The 20,081-nt window shown below is 39.3% G+C and overlaps 3 protein-coding genes across 3 annotated transcripts; 1 reads left to right on the forward strand and 2 right to left on the reverse strand.

The window, feature by feature from the left end:
• Positions 1-8,411: 8,411 nt before the first annotated feature.
• On the reverse strand, positions 8,412-12,771 carry cdca8 (cell division cycle associated 8). The gene is made up of 11 exons (XM_051871674.1): positions 12,638-12,771; positions 12,434-12,534; positions 12,231-12,359; positions 11,984-12,021; positions 11,828-11,900; positions 11,686-11,750; positions 11,204-11,286; positions 11,020-11,115; positions 9,719-9,848; positions 9,547-9,633; positions 8,412-8,695 (listed from the first exon to the last, which is right to left on the reverse strand). The coding sequence occupies exons 2-11, from the start codon at positions 12,525-12,527 to the stop codon at positions 8,660-8,662; spliced, it is 831 nt and encodes a 276-aa protein (XP_051727634.1). The 5' UTR covers positions 12,528-12,534; positions 12,638-12,771; the 3' UTR covers positions 8,412-8,659.
• Positions 12,772-12,922: 151 nt separating this feature from the next.
• c19h1orf109 (c19h1orf109 homolog (H. sapiens)) lies at positions 12,923-14,424 on the forward strand. The gene is made up of 4 exons (XM_051871676.1): positions 12,923-13,382; positions 13,452-13,631; positions 13,856-13,974; positions 14,163-14,424. The coding sequence occupies exons 1-4, from the start codon at positions 13,114-13,116 to the stop codon at positions 14,201-14,203; spliced, it is 609 nt and encodes a 202-aa protein (XP_051727636.1). The 5' UTR covers positions 12,923-13,113; the 3' UTR covers positions 14,204-14,424.
• A 149-nt stretch (positions 14,425-14,573) lies between these two features.
• On the reverse strand, positions 14,574-18,678 carry cldn35 (claudin 35). Its single transcript, XM_051871675.1, has one exon. It carries the CDS (start codon positions 16,422-16,424, stop codon positions 15,738-15,740), a length of 687 nt encoding a protein of 228 aa, XP_051727635.1. The 5' UTR covers positions 16,425-18,678; the 3' UTR covers positions 14,574-15,737.
• Positions 18,679-20,081: the final 1,403 nt, after the last annotated feature.

The raw sequence follows: 20,081 nt of genomic DNA on the forward strand, positions 1-20,081 counted from the left end.
AATAAAAACATTTTTGGTTTGTAAGCTATATAAATTGGTTTGTGTTTAAAAATTGTACTTTGATTAATATTTACCCTAATGTAAAGTCACATTGAAGGGTTACTCATGCACAGGCAGTTTAATTAAAGCAAACTGAAGAAAATCACTCATTAACAGTCATTAAAATATTTCAGAACATATCAAAAACTTTTACTTTAAAAATCACAGTGAGAAATGTTGTTTTTCTTAAAATAAAAGCTCATCCCTCCAAACAGTTCAGTTGCAGTGGGAGGAGTCTTATTCCAGACAGCATCTGATTGGACAGACATATATGCAGTGCAGGATGACTCATCAATATTTTTGGTCCATTTTCATGGGAAGAAAAAATATCTGCTGAAAGTTATTTAAAAATTATTGGATGAAAAGGCTTACGAAGTCTAACTGTGAATGTTTTAATATTTAATATGAAGCCACCATCAAATTATTTGTGTATGTTTTGTACCCTTAACCATTCCAAAGACCGAATAAACGTCTGGCACTCGACAGGCGAGCCACACAACAGGACACAAGTTTGCATAATTTCTCTTCATCATGCGCTCTGACAGAAGTATTTTCCCTTTCACACTTGAGATTGAGCACTTCGCTCTTAGATAGCGGTGACCTTCATCCTCGTATGTCGGCGTTCTTAATTTGCTCGCTGCATGTCGGGCGTCTCGCGGCGCAGCACCCCATCCATCCATCACACCATCCCGGAAAACACGTGCTGAGGCGTGAAGCTGGAACCCACAACCCAGATCCATGCCTCATCCTAATTTATTTATCTTTCTGAGAACTGCATCCTTGCCAAAATAAACAAAGTCACCCCGCGTCACCCCAATTTGCCAAGATTTCCGAGTCTCCGTACGCATGTCAGAACGGTGAGCTTTGTGCATCTCTCACTGCATGATTTAATATTCATAACTGCTTAGGTCGTTTTCAGGTCTCTTAATTTTGAGATCCCGGCCTATCTATAAAACCAACCAGCCCTGTCTTTAAAACCCCAGTAGTCGAGCAACAGAAAATGGCAACATTACTTTGGCAACCGCTCTGTCCTGACTGATTTAAACGGGGCGGTTTCATAAAATAACCCTCTTATATATTGTGTGATTGTTTATCTAAGACTTTAACAGTGCTCTCAGACATCACAAACACACAGACTACTATATGCACCGCAATTCCATCTAATCAGTGTGGAACTTTGTTGCAGAATCGTTCGCTTATCGTCACCCCTAATTAAAATGATTCATTTTTCATACAGCCTCCACTACTGTTACTGTAAAACTGTAATTGTGCTGCTGTCCTCCAGTATGTCTGCTGAGAGAGCGTATGCTCTGATGTGTTTGCAGTAAAAGCGACTGATGTCTGTGTGCAGCCGCAGTAAAGACACTTTATTGCTTTGATCACAGATAGCTGAGCAAGATAAGGCCATCGCGGGAAATTTCAGGCGATAGACCTTTTACACTCTTCCATGTTAGTGAAGCGGAAGCATGCTGGGAAGTACAAATGCCCTGCTCAGTTTGAGCGAGAGATACTTTAGAGAAAGATAAACTTGACACCGCACCTTCTTATTGACTCATACTGTCAGATCACATCCGAAAAACAGTTCAGAGATAGAAAAACATCCATCCTTAAAGGGTTAGTTCACCCAAAAAATGAAATTTCTGTCATTAATTCCTCTCCCTCATGTCGTTCCACATCCTTAAGACCTTCGTTCATCTATAGAACACAAATTAAGATATTTTTGATGAAATCCGAGAGGTTTATGACTCGTCCATAGACAGCAATATAATCAACACTTTCAAGGTCCAGAAAGGAACTAAAGACATTGTTAAAACAGTCATGTGACTGCAGTGGTTCAACCTTAATGTTATGAAGAGACGAGAATACTTTTTGTGCGCAAAAACAAAACAAAACGCAATATGTGTCAATGAATTCTTCCGTGTTTATGTCCGAATGCCGGCTTAGTATTGGTCGACACTGATCACGTGATCAGCACGACGCATGTGTGTGATGCTGACGCAGGAGCCGGCCAATAATGAGTCGCCGTTCTGACGATGAACCTGGAAGCGCTGGACATAAACAACTTATGAGAATGACACAGAAGAGAAGAGATTGTTGAATAAAGTCATTATTTTTGTTTTGTTTTTGAGCACAAAAAGTATTCTCGTCTCTTCATAACATTAAGGTTGAACCACTGCAGTCACATGACTGTTTTAACGATGTCTTTAGTACCTTTCTGGACCTTGAAAGTGTTGATTATATTGCTGTCTATGGACGAGTCATAAACCTCTCGGATTTCATCAAAAATATCTTAATCCAAACATGAACGAAGGTCTTACGGGTGTGGAACGACATGAGGGTGAGTAATTAATGACAAAAATTTCATTTTTGGATGAACTAACCCTCTAAGTTGACTTGAAAGTCTTTATTGTAAAGTTTTACAGTAAAAGTGAGACCAACTTTTCTGTCATTTGGTTTCTCAGTAGATTAAAGTCTGATTGAATAGCTAGACATCATCTATACAGACTGTCTAATGAACCCACAAAGAGAAAACTTGAATAAGACGTCTTGCAGAAAGAGACGGATCAACATATTGATCCATTATTTGTACAAATGAAACAAAAAATAAATATGGTGTGGTACAATATGTTGCTACAATGGCTGTGATCCAACATGGCTGCCCTTTGCTTGCTGATTGGACAGGTTTCCCGGGGTTATGGATCAGGAACAGGCTGACAGATGGTGCGAGAGGAGCCGTTCTCCAGCGAAACCCACGGGGCCCATTTGATGGTCAGAAACCTCAGACCAGGGACCTGAAACTCTCTGGACTCACACCGGCCGTCCGTCTGCAGCCTGTGAAACCTTCACATATGGAGCGCAGAGACAGATATAGTTCACTTCAGAGGTGTGAAGGAGAGAATAATAGGTGGATTTTCACTTTTGTGCTTTATATGTCGGCGTAAGTCGTGTGTAAAGCAGCACATACAAAACAGCAAAGGTTGTTCTTGGAATTTAAACCAAGCTTTGTGTTGCTTTTATTGTTAAACTATAAAATAATAATAAAAACCAACAATTAATTTTATTTGTAATATTCAAAATTGATGAGTTTGGCACTTGTGTTGTGTCAGTACAGTGTTCTTGCTTTGACCAAGTTTCAGATGGTTTGGTTTGAGGCACTAACATTGGAAAAATAAATCAACATGCTCATTTGTGTCTCTCTGACCGCAGGTGTGCGGCTAAAAATTGCTTTTGCTTTGAGCTTTGATTGAAAGGTTTCATTGAAGGCAGGTCTTTATTCACATTGCGCTTCCGCTTGCTGTTTTCATCATAGCAAACCCACAAAGTCAAATGACTCAGCTGTTATATATGCTCTGGGTTTCATTACTGAAGTCAGAAACAGAGATGGAGCTCCACAGCGGGACACAGAAACTCGACAGATCTGAGTAAGACTGCATCTGGAGTGTTTCTGGACTGACCTGTACTATGTAAAACAGTCTTGTTCAGGACATGAAGGTTCACAGAAGCGTGAAGGCTGAGCACAGAGCAAGGTCAGCATTTCAGCCGAACGCAAATCAGAACTATAAACAACAAAAAACCTGCACTGACCTGTGTATGACCACTGTGAACTGTATACAGGCGATATGGCCTGTGGAGTGGACTGGAAAAATAAACTTGTGTAACACACTTCTCTCACCCTCACTAGTTTAATGTGTCTATAGCATTATTATAATGAGAGAATTCTGTTGAGTTAGTCATTTTTGTGAAAATCCCCCACATACTGTGATGGAAATGACGTATTAAACATTTTTGCAATAAAGTGTTTATTATACAAAATCAAAGCTGTACCAAAATTACAGTTCAGCTGGAAATGACACACAAAAATATATGTGATTTATATATATATATAATATAAGCAGAAACACTGTGGAAATCAGCTCAGGCTTCATTCAAAAGCTGTTCTCATTTAATGTGGTCATGATTTGATCAAACTAATCATGAAGGAATCATTCTATTTCATTCTTCTCAGTGTTACAGACCTTCATTCCAGGCAGATATTTGACCTGTGGAGGATTTCAGAGGTAAAGCTGCGCGTCTGAATCAGAGTCTGATGCTTTTATGGACGACAGTATCTGTGGCTATTTTTCTCCCTGCTCTCCTAATAAATTGGTTTTACTCTGTTTGCTTGCAAATTACCCTTCCCTCCTCTCCTAATTTTCCAATTTGCTGTGTCATTTATGTGTAATTTGGGATCGCACTGGGCCATATTACTTTCGCAAATAAGGTGATAGACTTTATTGAGGCACTTTAGAGAAAGAGTGCTATGAACCAAAGCACAATTGCCAAGCTAAGGAGACTCTGCTTTTTCAAAGACTGCTTTTCTTTAAAGCTAATTGCATTCTCAGTTCAAGGAACCCCAAACCCACGCAAAATATAAATATAAGACATGAAAATAAAACCAATGCTAATTTGTCTACATGCAGCCACATTTCTCAAACTAGATGAGTAAAGTTTGATGACAAACTTTGATGTTGGCTTGACAAAAATTTGAAATTACATTCAAAAGCTTAAAGTTCAAACATTTTACTCAAAGAAGTCAATAAAATGTTAATAACATGTTCTAGCACATTGCTAACATGTTTCTAGCATGATTTAACACATTGATAACATGTTTTAGCATGATTTAACACATTGATAACATGTTTTAGCATGTTGTTAACAGTATTTAGTACAGCGTTAGCATGTTTCTAACATGATTGACACATTGCTAGCATTTTTAGCATGTTGCTAGCATGATTTAATACAGCTTTAGTATGTTTCTAGCATGATTGGCACATTGCTAACATTTTTAGCATGTTGCTAGCATGATTTAATACAGTGCTAGCATGTTTCTAACATGATTTAACACATTGCTAGCATGTTTTAACATGTTGCTACCATGATTTAGCACATAGCTAACATGATTTGGCACGTTTCTAACATGTTTTAACTTGTTGCTAACATTATTTAACACATTGCTGACATGTTTAACATGTTGCTAAGAGGATTTAACATGTTGCTAGCATGTTTTAACATGTTGCAAGCATGGTTGTCATTGCTAACGTGTTTTAGCATGTTCCTTGCATGACTTGGCACATTGCAAGCATGGTTTAACATGTTGCTAGCATGATTTAACACACTGCTAATATGTTTTAGCATGTTGCCAGCATGGTTTATCATGTTGTTAGCATGAATTAGCCCACTGCTAGCATGTTTCTGCATGTTGTTAGACAGATAAATGGTTGTAGCTAGAACGGATTGGGACGCATTAATTAGAATTTGGTCTCAGAAGCAGCAACAGTTTAAACAGTGGGTCAGTATGTTGTCTTTGTCACTCCAGCACAATAACAGGACGTCCTCAGAGAGCGAGGCATTAGCATGAGCTGCTGTACTGTATCAGACCCTCTGAGGGTTCCTCTGTGCCTTTGATGTTCGTGGCTCATTCAGTGTTTCTGACAGATAAAACAACATACTGGAACACGTCCTGAGAGTCCGAGTCTGCCGACGGCTCCGTCACATTCACCTGTAAAGGTGCACGACTCTCCGGCAGCAGATGCCCATCAAAACACTATTAAGCTCAGATCGTTTGGCAGAGGTGCAGTATCATCATCACACCCCGTCAGTCTCTATTATCTAATTAACAGGGTCCCCAAATGGGCAAGACATTCACCACATAATTAAAGTGTCCGGTCGCCTCCAGTGAACAGCTTCAGGGCTCTAGTGAGGTCAGATAAACTCTCTTGAACACACTCTCACTCGTTATAAAACAGTGTAAATACTGTAAAGAGAATTCTGAACATTTTTGATCATTCGTTCTAAAAGAAAATTCCTATTTCCAGCACATTTCAAATGATGTAATAGTATTCTGTCATTTTTAATATTTTTGTAATAAAATGGCTCTTAAAAGACAAGAAACTGCACTGCAAAAAACATGATGTTCTTCTTCATCTTGTTTTCCAGCACAAAACATTTCTTAAATCAAGATACTGGAGAAGCGAAATGCTGGGAAAAAATCATTAAAATGTTTCTGCTTAAAGGCACAATATGTAATTTTTCACCACTAGAGGTCGCTTATTCAAAACGAAGGCACAGCTTGATGACGCCGAGATTGAGCGTGGAATCATGGGAGATGTTGTCTTCACCTCACAGCCAGTGGAAAAGAATCCGACGGGACTCGAGCAGATGCTCATGGATGAGATTATTAACGTCACTGCAGTATGAAGTGGAGCAGAGCGAGTGATGTGGGAGCGGAACGAGGCCGCTGGAGCGACTGATAATGAGAGACGAGCGCGACACGCCTCGCGAGCAGCGGGACTTTTATTATGCTGCAGTTGCCACTTCCGCTTCTTCCGGTCAGGCATGTGTCGGGTAATAAGTAGATCGATATTAGTCATGGTAAAACATGGTACTCGTGGTAAATCAAGAACTGTGTTGAGCTGAGGTTATGATGTCATTGATACGCTCCGTATCCTGGTTAAAATTGCTTATTTCTCTGGATTTAAACATTATTGGAAACATTTGTCATAATGGAAGTACACAAGTCAACCACTAGAACATACACAATGTTCATTGTTCTAGTGGTTTTTGGATATTTTAATCCCAAAATCTTACATATTGTGCCTTTAAAAGAAGAACAAATATCCGTCATTGGAGACAGAAAAATAAACTTCATTCAAAGGGAAAACAAGATTATTTTCTGTTTTTTTCAACAGAAAAATAAATTAAAAATAATTATTTTATGTTTTTCTTAAGAAAAACACTTTTTGCTCATCCCTAATGGAAGCCTGAGTATTAAGCAGAATCTTAACCAACTACCAATAACTTCAATGCCATATAAAAATGATTTTGCCTCTCATGAACCAAAACGTAACCGTATTCTCACGCCTCGGTGTCTGTCTGTGTTCACGCTGCACTGAGTGAGAAGGAAGAGAATAATGTTCTGGAGGGACGGATGCTCTCGTGAGGAGCAGACGGAGGGATTCATTTGGCCGGGGAGAGCGATGCCAAGGCAATCCATCTCTCCACAAATTTGCCAATTTCCTCCATTCGCTGCATATCAGGCAGCGTCTCCTCTGGATTTTAAAGGTGATGATGCATGTGGTGCACGCGACTGTGTAATGAAACACAAATTTAGTTTAGGGACGAAAAGCATGGAGGACCAGACATGATTAACCGACTCTAACAAAGAACGTTAGGTTAAGAAAACAATAAATTAAGCTTTTCACTGTTATTATAATATATATATATATTTTTTTTACTTCCTAAAACAATGCATTTAAAGTATTTTACTATTATAAGGTTAAATTGACAGTTTTCCCCCGTATATACTAAGGGAACTTACTGTTAACCAATCAACAGTGTTAAAATGACAGTAGTTTTTACAGTTGCGCTCTTCGAGACGGGCCGGTTTCTCCGGTGGATCTCGGCATCATTATTCTGTAAATCAAGGCCTGTATCTGTAGGGAGAAGAGTATTTTCCAGCTCAATAGCTGAAGCACAACAGCGCTGTGGATGTGTTTGATAAAGCAGGTGCGCTGGCGTCGTCTGCTAACAGGGGATCTGAACTCAACGCCTTCAGTGAGCACAACATCTGTTCAATCCCATGAAGCCACAGAGCTCTTCATCCCTGATCTTTAGCGGCAGTGAGCGTCTCTGCAGTGTGGAGCTGATGTTGACCTCATCTCCAGCTCTCCTGTAATCAGGGCATCGCATTAACAAGCACTAATTGGATGCATTTCCCAGCTCTTCCCAACCCTGAAGGTCAGAGGTCGAGGAAGAGAGGAGACTGTGAGGGCAAAGAGTGAGCGATTTCTTTTCTTTGATACTGGAATATTAATTTTAAGTTTTAACTTGAATAATGACTGAACTGAGCAAGATCTTAGTCAGCTGTTCTGCCCGTCCTCTGAGTGTCTGAAGGGTTAGTATAAGGACATGCGCACACTGCCCTCTAGTGTCACACTGACGCTGCAGCACACTGCAGGCATATTTACTAATAAAAATATTAAAATAAAAATATTAATCAGATATTAAATACAACATATATTAAGCTTTAATAGACATTCAAAATTCCTCAAATATAAATGTATAATACTCAAACGTGCCAGTGAAGGACAGGAATATTAACAGCTTAAATTTGTCTTTACTAAAGCTATCATCAGATTTATGTTGGTTTTAATTCCTCTTAGAGCTCGACAGACCCTGGTTACCATATATTCGTTAAAGACAGAGAAAACTTTCATTTTTGGTGAACTATGCCATCGAGGTGGATTCAGTTCATACACAGATAGGTTAGGGTATTCATGTCTACAAAAATCTCAAAAGAAGTGTAGGGAAAAAAAAGCACGAGACAGCAGGGATGTGGAATCAGGGTCTTTTTAAGAGTCATATTTACAAAGAGGTGTTACAGCACAGATTATGAGCACCAGCACTGATCTTATTTACATTTACCTTTAAAAGCTCATTGCATCGAAACTATCACACACTGAGAACATGAAGGAAAAAGGAATAAAAGCCACACTGGCTATAATACAAGAATAAAATGCGAATGAATACAAGAACACAGTGCTGATGGTTTGAATGGAAAATACAATGAGAGAAACGGAGTTCACTTCGACGGTCCACAAAGAGTCGTGAGACGATTCTGCGTTAGAACAAAAACATGTTTTAATTTACAGAAGGAGCTCTCACGGTTTAAATTCAGTTTAATAGTGGAAATTAACAGGGTGTCTGCAGGTTTTATGAAGGTAAATTTAAGACTTTAAGAGTGAAAATTTAAGTAATATATTGACGGGAATACAATATGTTCTCTAAACGTAAATGTCTAAGTAGAAACACGATGAGATTACAACACTTCAGAGATTTGGAAATACATCTCACAACACATATACATTACTTTTTAATTTATTTTGCCCCAAAAAGAAAGAAAGAAAGAAAGAAAAGAAAAAGTAGCTTGAATCGCTCTGCTCTTGATCACTACTATATGGAAATAACTTTTACCGTACCTTCTGATCGCAAAGCAATAAAATGCCAATAAAATTCCAGCACAAATATCTAAACATTCTTAAATCAAGATACACTTACTGGAGAAGAAAATGACAAAATATGTAGTTTATAATTAAAATAAGAACAAATATCTGTCTTATCTTCAGCATAAACTCACTTCATTTTGCTCAATTTTTCCAGACTTTACATTTGCACCTCCAGTAAATGTATCTTGATTTAAAGATGTTTAGATATTGTTATTGGAAAACAGGACAAAAATACTGAGGAAGATATTCATTTTTTGCAGTGGATGAAAAATTTAATTCCATGACTTTATGAATTTAAGATTTCTGCTCTGATTTCAGACCTTTTTAAGGCCTTAATTTGTTTAACGGCGAATGAAATGAAAGACACTTTAAGACCTGCAGAAACCCTGATTGAATTTAAATTGAATTCAGTAAAAAAGCGCCATGGTTTCCTGTCAGTCCCATTAGGAACACAAACACGTACCTGCAGGTTTCTGATGCTGCGTAGGGCCTTCTCGTCCAGCTGACTCAGATCTACAGAGTCCATCTCACTGGCCAGCAGCTGAATGCACTGAAATGAAGAAGAAATAATCATGTCATGCAGACGTACAGACACGAGGTGCTTTACTCCATGAGTAGCAGCGATGATCACACACCTCTCCGTTTCCGAGCGGGACACTGATGACGACGTCCTCTCCTCCGCCTGCAATAGGCGAGCCGTTGACGGACATGCTGTACACCTTCTCCCTGTGACGCGCAAGTCTCAGTCCTGGAGTCTTGGGCAATCTGACGGACGAAAGACATTTACACGATTAATCGTTAAAAGATCACGATCTCGAATCAAACACCCATGTGATCTTATTTGTAAATGACAACGATTCGACAAGTCCGATCACAGCGAACATTCAGACGTGTGTTCTGATCCAGAGAGAGCAGTTGTCATGTATAGATATGAAACAGTCTTTTCAAACACACAGTATCATTATTTCTGTCTTACAATAATTCATATTATCACAGAAGTACTGAGATAAAAGTTTATAGTTCAGATATAAACACTGATGTCTACTGTAGTGATCAAAATAGAGTAAATCACCTTTTGAACGTAATTTGACAATAAAGATTTTATCATTACATTGTTACAACAGTAGGTGGCGACAAGTGAAAATGTGTTTGTCATTGAATCATTCATTCAAGAGATTCGTACAAAAACACCGATTCATCCAGTAATGAAACAATTCTTTATGAGTGATTCACTGAATCATACATTCAAGCTGATTTTTTTTAAAAATTGTCAAATTAATAATTTTTTTAATGGACTGCAGCAATTAACATGTTGTCAGAAGCTCTAGTGAATGACATGTTTTGTTTCTCTGTTCAGAATCATGATCTCTATTTTAAACAACAACAACAAAAAAGTGATTCTCAATTTTTCCCGAATCGAAGCTCAAACACACACAGGCTTTAATATGAGATTCTAATCAAAGTCTGGGAACCATTAATAAATTATGGGGGTTGCAAAAATTATTTAGATCTTGTTGATGAAGACTTCTGACACCATGTACTGCCAGGTGTATTTTAATATGCTGAAATGTGACCTTATAGTTTGAGAAGTTCATTTATTTTAAAACAATGTTCTCCCTTCAAATTTTATTCCAAATTAATGGGTTTTTTTTGTTAGTGTGTAATTTATCTGAAGTTTGTTAGTACATGTTATTCCTAAAAATATGGTGAAAATGTACATTTTCTCTCTGTTTGACACTATATTCTGATTCATGGAGGCATAAAAATATTTAATTATTTATTATATTAAATAGGCATATTTAATTATATAATGCCTCATTTGCATATTAAACATACAAAACACAATTGTCTTAATGCACTGTGGAAAAATCCAATAAATGTATTGAATATTCAGCGACACAATCACAGCCACCCTGAGGCGTGTGTAAGTATTCACCTGGGGTCGAAGCGTGGCGTGATGAGCGGCGTGGAGCCGATGACTGAAGACTCGAGGAGACTTCTAGCAGGAGTGATCAAAGGCTTTCTTGTGGACCTACGAACAAAACACAAACATGGATCTTCAGAAGAGCAAACCACTGGACTTCTGGGAGGCAGCTGATCATATGGTGTATTTTCTTTACCTCTGGATGGTGTTGTTCTGTTTGCTGATGGAGAGCGCTCTGGCCTTCTTGGACGTTGAAGGTGCTTTCTTTGATGCTTTCTTCTACATTAGACACATTAAAGAGAGAAACGCATGAAATGGGGTCCTTACAAGACCAGTATTATAAAGCACTTTCTTTAACACAACTAACTGGTAAAGCATAGTGCTTGCAACAGCAAGGTAATGAGTTTGATTCCTAGGGAATGCATGAACTGATCAAATGAATACCTTGAATGCAATGCAAGTCGATTTGGATAAATGCTTCTGCTAAATGCATAAATATAAGCTTGTATACGCTGCCTCAGATTTCCTACTCAGATGCTTAAGATGTGCACATTTACTCACAGTAATGTCAGCATACAGTTTTATGATGACTAACCTATGCTTATCATGTGAATACAATAACTTAGACATGATTTGAACGCTCGTTAGGTAGATAACGAAGCTCATACTAATACAAACCTTCTTCACTGCAGACTTCAGGGGTGCCATGTTTTCATCCTCTGAGTTTGCACCGTTCTTAGCTTCTGTAAATGAGGTGAAAATGAGAAAATCAGCTTTGAAAATGCAGCAAGGTTTTACAAACAAAGGATGCAAAATGTACCTTTTCCAGCAAGCTTGTGAATCGCATGATTCTCAGCAATAGCAAGCTCAACCTGAGCAGCTTCTTCCCTCACCTGAAGAGAGAGAGACTTTAAATCAAGATAACAGTGATTGATTTGACAAAAAAACATGAAATTAACTTGTTTAATGAGAGTACCTTTGAATCATCCACTGGTGACTTTGGCTTTTCTATATCTGAAGGTAAAATGAGAATTGTGAGTCAAAATATAAGTGTAGTTATGTGATATTCTTCTTGCTATGATATTTTTCCAGGTTTTTTTTTACATTATTATGCATGCAGACCATAACCAAGAGACTACATTGATTATTTATTTATTTAATAAAAAAAAAAAAGCTGATCATATTTGACACATGTGGTACAACAGAAAGAATAACATCCTTACTGCAGTACTCGATCCAGTTCATTTTCCTCACTGCCATGGGAAGCTTGATCAGAGCCGTCTTGTAAAGATTATCTGCATCTTTCAGGAGATTGTTCGTCTTCTCCTTCAGTCTTTCCACAATGGTATGAACTGCAAACAAAGAACAAACATAAACCTTTCCAGCCTAATCATCATGTAGACTTTATGCGACAAATGTAAGTTACCTTCGTCGTCAAAATCAAGCAGAAACGCTTCCAGTTTGGGCGTTTTGGGATTCTTCTTGGTTTTAGCATTCTGAGTGCGTTTTCTGGGTGCCATGATGAGCCTGAAACAACAAACACGATCAATTCCTTCAACCTCACGCCGATTACGCATTTAAATATGTATTATACATCTAGTTAATTAAAGCGTGTTTATATTTTTCGTACCCTGATAACCGTGTTTATGTTTTCACGGTGTGTCTCACTGACTGCAGAGAAAAACAGCGGTTAGGAACATGAACGGAAGAGTAATTTCAAATTTAACGCTGCTCCGTCGCTAAGCCAATCAGCATGCAGCGTTGACTGTCGCTAGGTAAAAATGCTCCGCGTTCTGACCAATAAGAAATCGTCTCTCTTTAATAAAGAATCTGCCCAATGGTTGAGTGTTTTACTGTCACGGCTAAAGAAAGAAAAAAGCGGATTGGTGGATCATGATACGTTTTCCCGGAAGGAGTTCATCTCACATGTACTTTTAGGATGGAAACGCGATGATTTTATACAGTCACTCACAGACATTATTTGTAGTTTATCAGATGAAATATCTGGATGAGTGTGACAGCTTTAATAGATACATTTGTTATAAGAATGCTTTGTAAAGAACATCGTGTTTGGATGTTTCTCAAACACTGAAAAGGATTTTAAAAATGTCCAGTCCAGTTTTATCATCAATGAACCAAGAACTCAGAAAATGCTTTGAGGTGTTGAAAGCGAATAAACTGGTTTGGGACAGTGGAATAGATGAATGTAAGCCTCTCTTGAGCTCTCTTGGAAATCTTGCAGTGCAGCTGAATGCGTTGAAAAGCGTCCAGATTGCAAACACACCTCTGGCCAGTTTCCCTCGTTTACAGGACCGGCTTCATTACAAACTGTCTCTGGCTGTGGATGCGGTTCTGGGGAAGCTAGCTGAGAAAATGTGAGTTCTGTTTGATTATCATTTTAATGCACATAAAAATGCATCGTTTAACGGTGTGTTTGTTTTCAGGGATGTTCTCCAGCGTGTGCGAGATGCCGTCGGTCATCAGGTGTCTGCGGTCTTCCAGTTCTATGAGAAAAACGCCGACACTCTTGACATCGCTGGTTGTGTCTCCAGATCAGCCGTCTGTCCCTCCGTCTCAGATATGTTAGAGTGGCTTCAGGATGCGGAACGCTACTACCGCCTGCAGTATCCTTTAAAGTCACCATGAAATCAAAATCAAGCCCCGCCCTACATTTGTTCTTGTTTGCGAAGCTGTTGCACTCGCCACTATAGAGAAGAAAAGACACAACTTACGTTTCATGTCGATGAAGTCCGCTGTTGGTCATCAGTCGTTTTGTGTGTTTATATGCGATAGCTCACCTGTCTGTGAATTAGAAACATGCAATGAATTCCTCAATTCATCTGGTCAGATTAGTGCAGAGAAGGAACCTCCTGCAGACGCTGACTCCCAGTGACCTTACGTTAATGGAAACGGCACCAAAGAGATGGGAATCTCTACATTCAGCCAGCGGAGAGGAGAGAATCGCAGGTATTTGTCTTGTATTCATGATCAGATAAGGTTACACTCTTCGGCCCCATTTTCACCTGGTATTAACGTCCGTCTTGGGCGATCTGATTACACGTGGTCAGCTCTAAACACAGGTGTAAACAGGTCCAAATGTTTTTGGCCATAAGAGACACATTTGTATATTTTCATGGTGTATTTTTGTGTTTTAGATGCATTGTGTCAGGTATCATTCTTCATGGAGACTGAATGAATGTCAGCTGTGATTATCAAGATCATTTCCACATTCGGGTTTGGCTGTTATTCTCAGTATCACATCGAAGGATCTTCAATGAAGAGACAGTTTATTGCCTGTATACACATGCAGCTCGATGGATCTCAGACTCCTGAATTAATTTTATTTTGCTAAATACATGCTTTGCATCAGCATCATTGTAAGAGCAGTGCTCTATTTTAATAAATGTGGTTATTTAATTTATGCTTTTTAGTCTTTACATTGATAAAATGATTGCACTGTTGTCACATCACACATCCTTTTTATTCCTAAAATGGTTCCGATACACACATTTTCAATAAATAGTGAAGTCACAGTGAACACAGCAAACGTATGTAAGGACAACAGCGTTGAGCTGTCATGAGTCTACAAAACACAAGATAAATAAATAACGATTTACAAAAAACAAAAAAACACTGCAAAATGGGCCTAAGAGTTCAGTTATCCTATAATTAATACTATTGGGCTAAAAAAAAACAAATTAACACTTTAGTTTACGGTCCAATTCTCACTATTAACTAGTTGCATATTAGCTGTTTATTAGTACTTATAAAGCACATATTAGTGCCTGATCATATTCTACATCCCTTAATACCTAAACTTAACAATCTTACTATTAATAAGCAGTAAATTAGGAGTTTATTGTAGTTAATAGTGAATATCTTCCCCAAACTAAAGTGTGACCAAAATCAAATTAAGATGTAAAATCTAAATAAAGTACCCATAAATAGTACAGTACCTGAATAAACACCTCATATGAGAATATACAGTAATATATGGAGAGAGACACACAATAATGGACAGAAAATGTTTCTTGGACCCACTGCAAACTGACCGCTCAAACACTGATCTCGTTCTAGATACTAGACCGTCTTTAATTAAAGGGGCACTCAGTACATTTTTCCATATTAAAAAGTTTTACCCTAAAGAAATGAATAATGCTTTTGTCATTAAAAATGATGCACACTCACGCCTCATGAGAGAAAAACTTTAGTTAAAGCTGAAGCGTGTCTGTTCAGTGTTTGGGGTGAGCCTATCTGTTTTTCAATCATTCATTTTTCAATTCCGTTTTTGCTAGTGGTGCAGAAATGACATATTTTAAAGCTTTAAAGGTGAAAGCGTCACCAAACAGAATTGCAAAAATTATTTTCAAACACACTCGTTTACCATCGCTCAGACAAACCGATAGTCCCACTCCAAACTCGAGGGTGCATTGAAGAACAAAAAAAGTGGATTTCAATTGCATTTTGGTACTGATAGTGATACAGAAATTACACTTTTAATATAAAGCTTTACAAACCTAAACATAAAAGTGCATCTAAACAAAAGCAAACCCAACAATATGCATATTAAAGACAACATAACGAAAGAGTCAACAGCATCAACATGTCATCAAAGAAATAAACAGAGCAGATAAACGACAGGACTTCAAATGCCACAAAATGCATCCATCCATTGAAACAAAAAATTACTGAGTGCTCCTTTAATTATTGTCCCTGTTCATTTCTCTCTATCATACATACTCCTTAAGAGGAAGGGTGCCGGTGGTGATCGGATTGGGCGGATCGGGAGCAGAAGGCCTGGAGTTTGCAAAGCTACGGCCTATGTACCCACGTCTGTACGCTCCTCTCTCCATGTGCGGGCAGGTGCTGCTCAACACCGCTCCGCTGATCATAAGAATCACAGCTGCCGCCCATCCCAGGTAAATAGCCTGACCCAGCTCTCGCTTGTGCTGGAGGGGAACGTTGGGGTTGTAGAAGTCCTGCACCACAGTGTTTGCTGTCCAGGAAACCGGCACTAGGACGCACAGGCCCGTCAGGATGAAGAGCACCCCACCGGACAGCGCTATGCCAGCCTTGGCATGGCGATCGTCTCCGGCGCAGGTGGTGCACTTCATTCCACAGCAAGAGACGGTGCAGGACAACCAGCCCAAGAAGATAGCGATGCACATCAGCGCCCGCGCCGCCTGGATATCGGGCGGCAGAGCCAGCATGGAGTCGTAAGTCTTGCACTGCATGTGGCCGGTGGTCTGGTAGATGCAGTTCATCCAGATCCCCTGCCAGACAATCTCAGAGGTCAGGATGTTGCTGCCTATGAAGGCCGTGACCTTCCACTGGGGAAGCGCGGTCACTGCTATAGCCATCACCCAACCCGTCACAGCGCAGGTGAAGCTGATCAACTGCATACCCGTGTTCACCATCTCGCCACCCTCTGAGTACCACGCCTCCTCGGGCCACAACCTCGACGACACCTTTCCGCTTGCAGGTGGTCCGACTATGGATAATTGCCTCGGCCCTCCTTGCCCACAGAGGTCGGCACGTTTGCCAATCCTCAGCGAGAAGCGTCGCTCAGTCCTCCTTGAAAACTCCTTTCCAGTTTTGTCGCAAATTTCTCAGAGCAAAGTTTTGTTTAGCTGCATTCTAGTCCGTCTTTGGGTCACGTTTGCCAATCCTCAGCGAGAAGTGTCGTTTAGTCCTTCTAGAAAGTTCCTTGCCAGTTTGGTCGCAAATTTTTCAGACCAAAATTTTGTTCAATTGCGTTCTTGTCAATTCTTTTTGGTCTCGTCACGTTTGCCAATCAATTAGTCTTGGTCAGTCCTCCTTCAAAGCTCTTCGCCAGTTTTGTCTCAAATTTCTCAAAGCAACTGCATTCTAATCCGTCTTTTGGTCACGTTTGCCAATCCTCAGCAATTAGTTCTTCTAGAAGGTTCCTTTGCCAGACTTCTTGGTTTTGTTCAATGGTCACGTTTGTCAGTCCGTCTCGGTCAGTCCTTCTTGAAAGTTCCTTGCCAGTTTTGTCTTTCAAATTTCTCAGAGCAAAGTTGTGTTCTGCTTCATTCTGGTCCGTCTTTGTTCTCTCAGACAGTTGTGTTCACTTTCGCCTGGTCTTTCTTTGAGGTGATGAATAATTGAAGAACTCAGGGCACTGCTGCCACTTGTCTCAACTCACATTCATGGGATTGATTGAACTTCAATGAGAGGCTGCGTCCGGAGGGTAGAAGTTGGTCTGGCACCACTGTAAAGTCTTCTCGGTAAAGAAAGATCTACTCTTATCGCAGGGACGTGTGTCTCTGTTGCCACCCAGTCCGGTGTTGCCTTACCCAAATGGGTCACGCCGATTGAATTTGATACCGTGACGTGGATGCAGAGGCTGTCAAAGATGCATTACTTCCAAGGACCCAACAACCACGAACAACGGCAAAGTCCTCGGTAAATTATCTAACAGAAAGGATGTTACACCTGTGAGGATAGAAGCCAAGAGTGAAGACGTTGTCCTGTTTGAAGACCTTTACGTTAGATGCTCTTTTCGAGAGCAGAAACAAAAAGGCTGCTGTGCTTCAGGCCACTTAGGCAAAGACAAAAGCAATCCCTCCCTGCAACAAGACCTTCACAGGTTGGTTGGTTGCGTTTAGAGTGGCGATCGCCTATTGGGCGGCCCGATCACCCTTACAGGTGTTTCAAGTGTGCCAGTTTTGAAACACAGCTAAGAAAAGCCACTCTCATCCTGAAAGGAAAGCAGCTGATGGAGGGATATAAAGGCAGATGGAGCGAGACAGAGGAGGGAGGGCGAGCGAATCAATTAACACAAAGACAATCTATGGGCCGTCAACAATACGCTCAAGCCTCTTGAAGGGCCGCTGCTAAGAGTTCTTACCTTCATGTATGAGACTGTTTTGACAAAGAAATGCGAGGCTTGTGAGGGTGTTTGATTCTGTGGGCATTTCTGAGGGCTGACAGCAAAATCCTCACACTTTGCAACAGTACGCCAATTCATTTTTTTGTTGTAATGGACCACTTTCTCTCAGAAATGCGCAGTATAACAGCATTTCAGGCTGAAGTGTGAATTTACATGCCTGTGAAGTAGTAGAGATATATTACAAAGGTACAAATGATCCAATTACAGCAATATAAGGTTACCTCGGAAGGTGATTAAAGAGGAAGTGATAGTGTTGTTGTTTTTTTCTTGGGGGGGGATTTGCATTTTAAAATAATTATTTGCTAAAGAGACTAATAAATGATTTCAAACTGTGTCATTTTGCCCTTTTCCTTTGTTTCGTCCTGCTCCGTGTGCAGACATTAGTGTCTGTGGTGATGAATTAAATATTATGGGTACAAGATCCCTGGTTTAAGTTTCCTTTCTCTGCCTCTCCTTGGCAACAGTGGTCATGACAACAGCACAGGACACAGGAAATGAGAGAGCGGGACACAAAACAAAGAGCAGACGAAAGAGTGTCGGCCCACAGAGAAGCTCCAGTGTGGTTTAACAATCATACAAGGATGCAGCTTTTGAACAGGCAAGCTGTGCACTGAACAGTAATATCAACCGCTGATCTGTGAGTATCAGTATCCACAAACAGAACGCAATTCTCCAGAGACACTGAAAAAACAACAAAAATCCTCTTTTCAAAGCTTTGACTTAATTTCTTCAGTGTAACACAAAAATAGTTTAAATCAGAACACCCGAGCTGCTCTTTACCACAGTGAAAATAAATGCTGACCTAAGCTGATTTTCAGAAGAATTTAAGGTTACACTTTATCTTAAGGTGTCCTTGATAGTGTAATTATACATTCGAGTAATATTACTTAATGTGTACTTACTATAGGCTTGAACTTAGGATTTACTGTTATTACATGTAACATATGTAACTAGTTTACTGTTATTACTACAGTACATGTAACAAATTTAGCACATTTAATATTACTACAGTTCATAAAACAAGTTTACTGTTATTAAAAGTACATGTAACAAATGTAACAAGTTTGTTATTACTACAGTATATGTAGCATGTAACTATTTTACTGTTACTGCTACAGTACATGTAACAAGTTTTCTGTTATTACAAGCACATGTAACAAATGTAACAAGTTTACTGTCATTACTACAGTACATGTAACATATGTAACAAGGACACTGTAAAATAAAGTGTCACCGAATTTAAAATGTTAGTCGGTTTCATTTATACATAAAATACAAAATCATTTGTACTTAAACATTAAGCAAAGAAAACCGTTTATGCTGGATAGTGCTGCATCACAACAGTAAGTTGTTTACCTTCTAGATATTAGCAGACAATGCCATCTAGTGGCTTTGAATTAAATCCATTATTGTAAAATGTCCCATAAAAATCATTTAAATACAAAAGATATGATTTAAATCAACTGTACAATACATAGTAAAAAAAAAAAAAAAAAAAAAAATAGACTTTGTAAGTAGGATAAGTGAATAATGACAGGACACAGAGGTGTGTGTTATAGGCATAAAATACCAATTTATTACTTTGCACAATAACACAAATATTCCCTGCAGGCTAAGAAAAAAAAAAAAAAAAAGAAAGGAAAAAAAAAAAAAAAAAAAAAAAAAGGGAGATTTTTTTTATTTTTTTTATAAATGTCACAAAGCAATACAGCAACTGACGGGGCACTGGATGGGTGAAGCTACAGGCGTTCCCCAGCAGGTCAAAGAAAAAGTGCCCACTATTGCTATTGGACAAAATCACACAGCTCAGAACACGAGAATAGAACAGCACAAAAAAGCTACACACCAGTAAGAGAAACAAAAAATTAAATTACAATACACATTTTTCAAATAACAAAGCCATATATATCAAATAGGAATTTAAAAAAAATCATGCTCTCTTTAAATCGGGGCAGAGAATGGCTTACAACAAAACAAAACAAGAGGTTAAAAGAGGTAATCCTTGCGCAGTGGACCCTCGAGGCCCACCACATGCAGAGAGGAGGCGCACGTGTGGAGGAGCCACCAGGGCGGCGCCACAGCACTGGAGAGCAGAGGGGCCAGACAGGACTCCTAATCGGAAAGAAAGGGCGAGGAGGTCCGTCTTAGCGGCCCAGTGATT

Source organism: Ctenopharyngodon idella, chromosome 19, assembly GCF_019924925.1.
Source record: "Ctenopharyngodon idella isolate HZGC_01 chromosome 19, HZGC01, whole genome shotgun sequence".
Taxonomy (NCBI): Eukaryota; Metazoa; Chordata; class Actinopteri; order Cypriniformes; family Xenocyprididae; genus Ctenopharyngodon; species Ctenopharyngodon idella.

What these genes read in the sequence shown, in the direction of transcription:
- cdca8 (XM_051871674.1), bottom strand. Translation starts at nt 12,527, where the DNA reads ATGGCACCCAGAAAACGCACTCAGAATGCTAAAACCAAGAAGAATCCC. An exon ending in GAACTGGATCGAGTACTGCA is followed by an intron (nt 12,022 to 12,230) that starts GTAAGGATGTTA and finishes TTTTACCTTCAG; the next exon opens with ATATAGAAAAGCCAAAGTCA. An exon ending in TCACAAGCTTGCTGGAAAAG is followed by an intron (nt 11,751 to 11,827) that starts GTACATTTTGCA and finishes CCTCATTTACAG; the next exon opens with AAGCTAAGAACGGTGCAAAC.
- c19h1orf109 (XM_051871676.1), top strand. Translation starts at nt 13,114, where the DNA reads ATGTCCAGTCCAGTTTTATCATCAATGAACCAAGAACTCAGAAAATGC. An exon ending in GAACGCTACTACCGCCTGCA is followed by an intron (nt 13,632 to 13,855) that starts GTATCCTTTAAA and finishes TCATCTGGTCAG; the next exon opens with ATTAGTGCAGAGAAGGAACC. An exon ending in CGGAGAGGAGAGAATCGCAG is followed by an intron (nt 13,975 to 14,162) that starts GTATTTGTCTTG and finishes TTTGTGTTTTAG; the next exon opens with ATGCATTGTGTCAGGTATCA.
- cldn35 (XM_051871675.1), bottom strand. Translation starts at nt 16,424, where the DNA reads ATGGTGAACACGGGTATGCAGTTGATCAGCTTCACCTGCGCTGTGACG.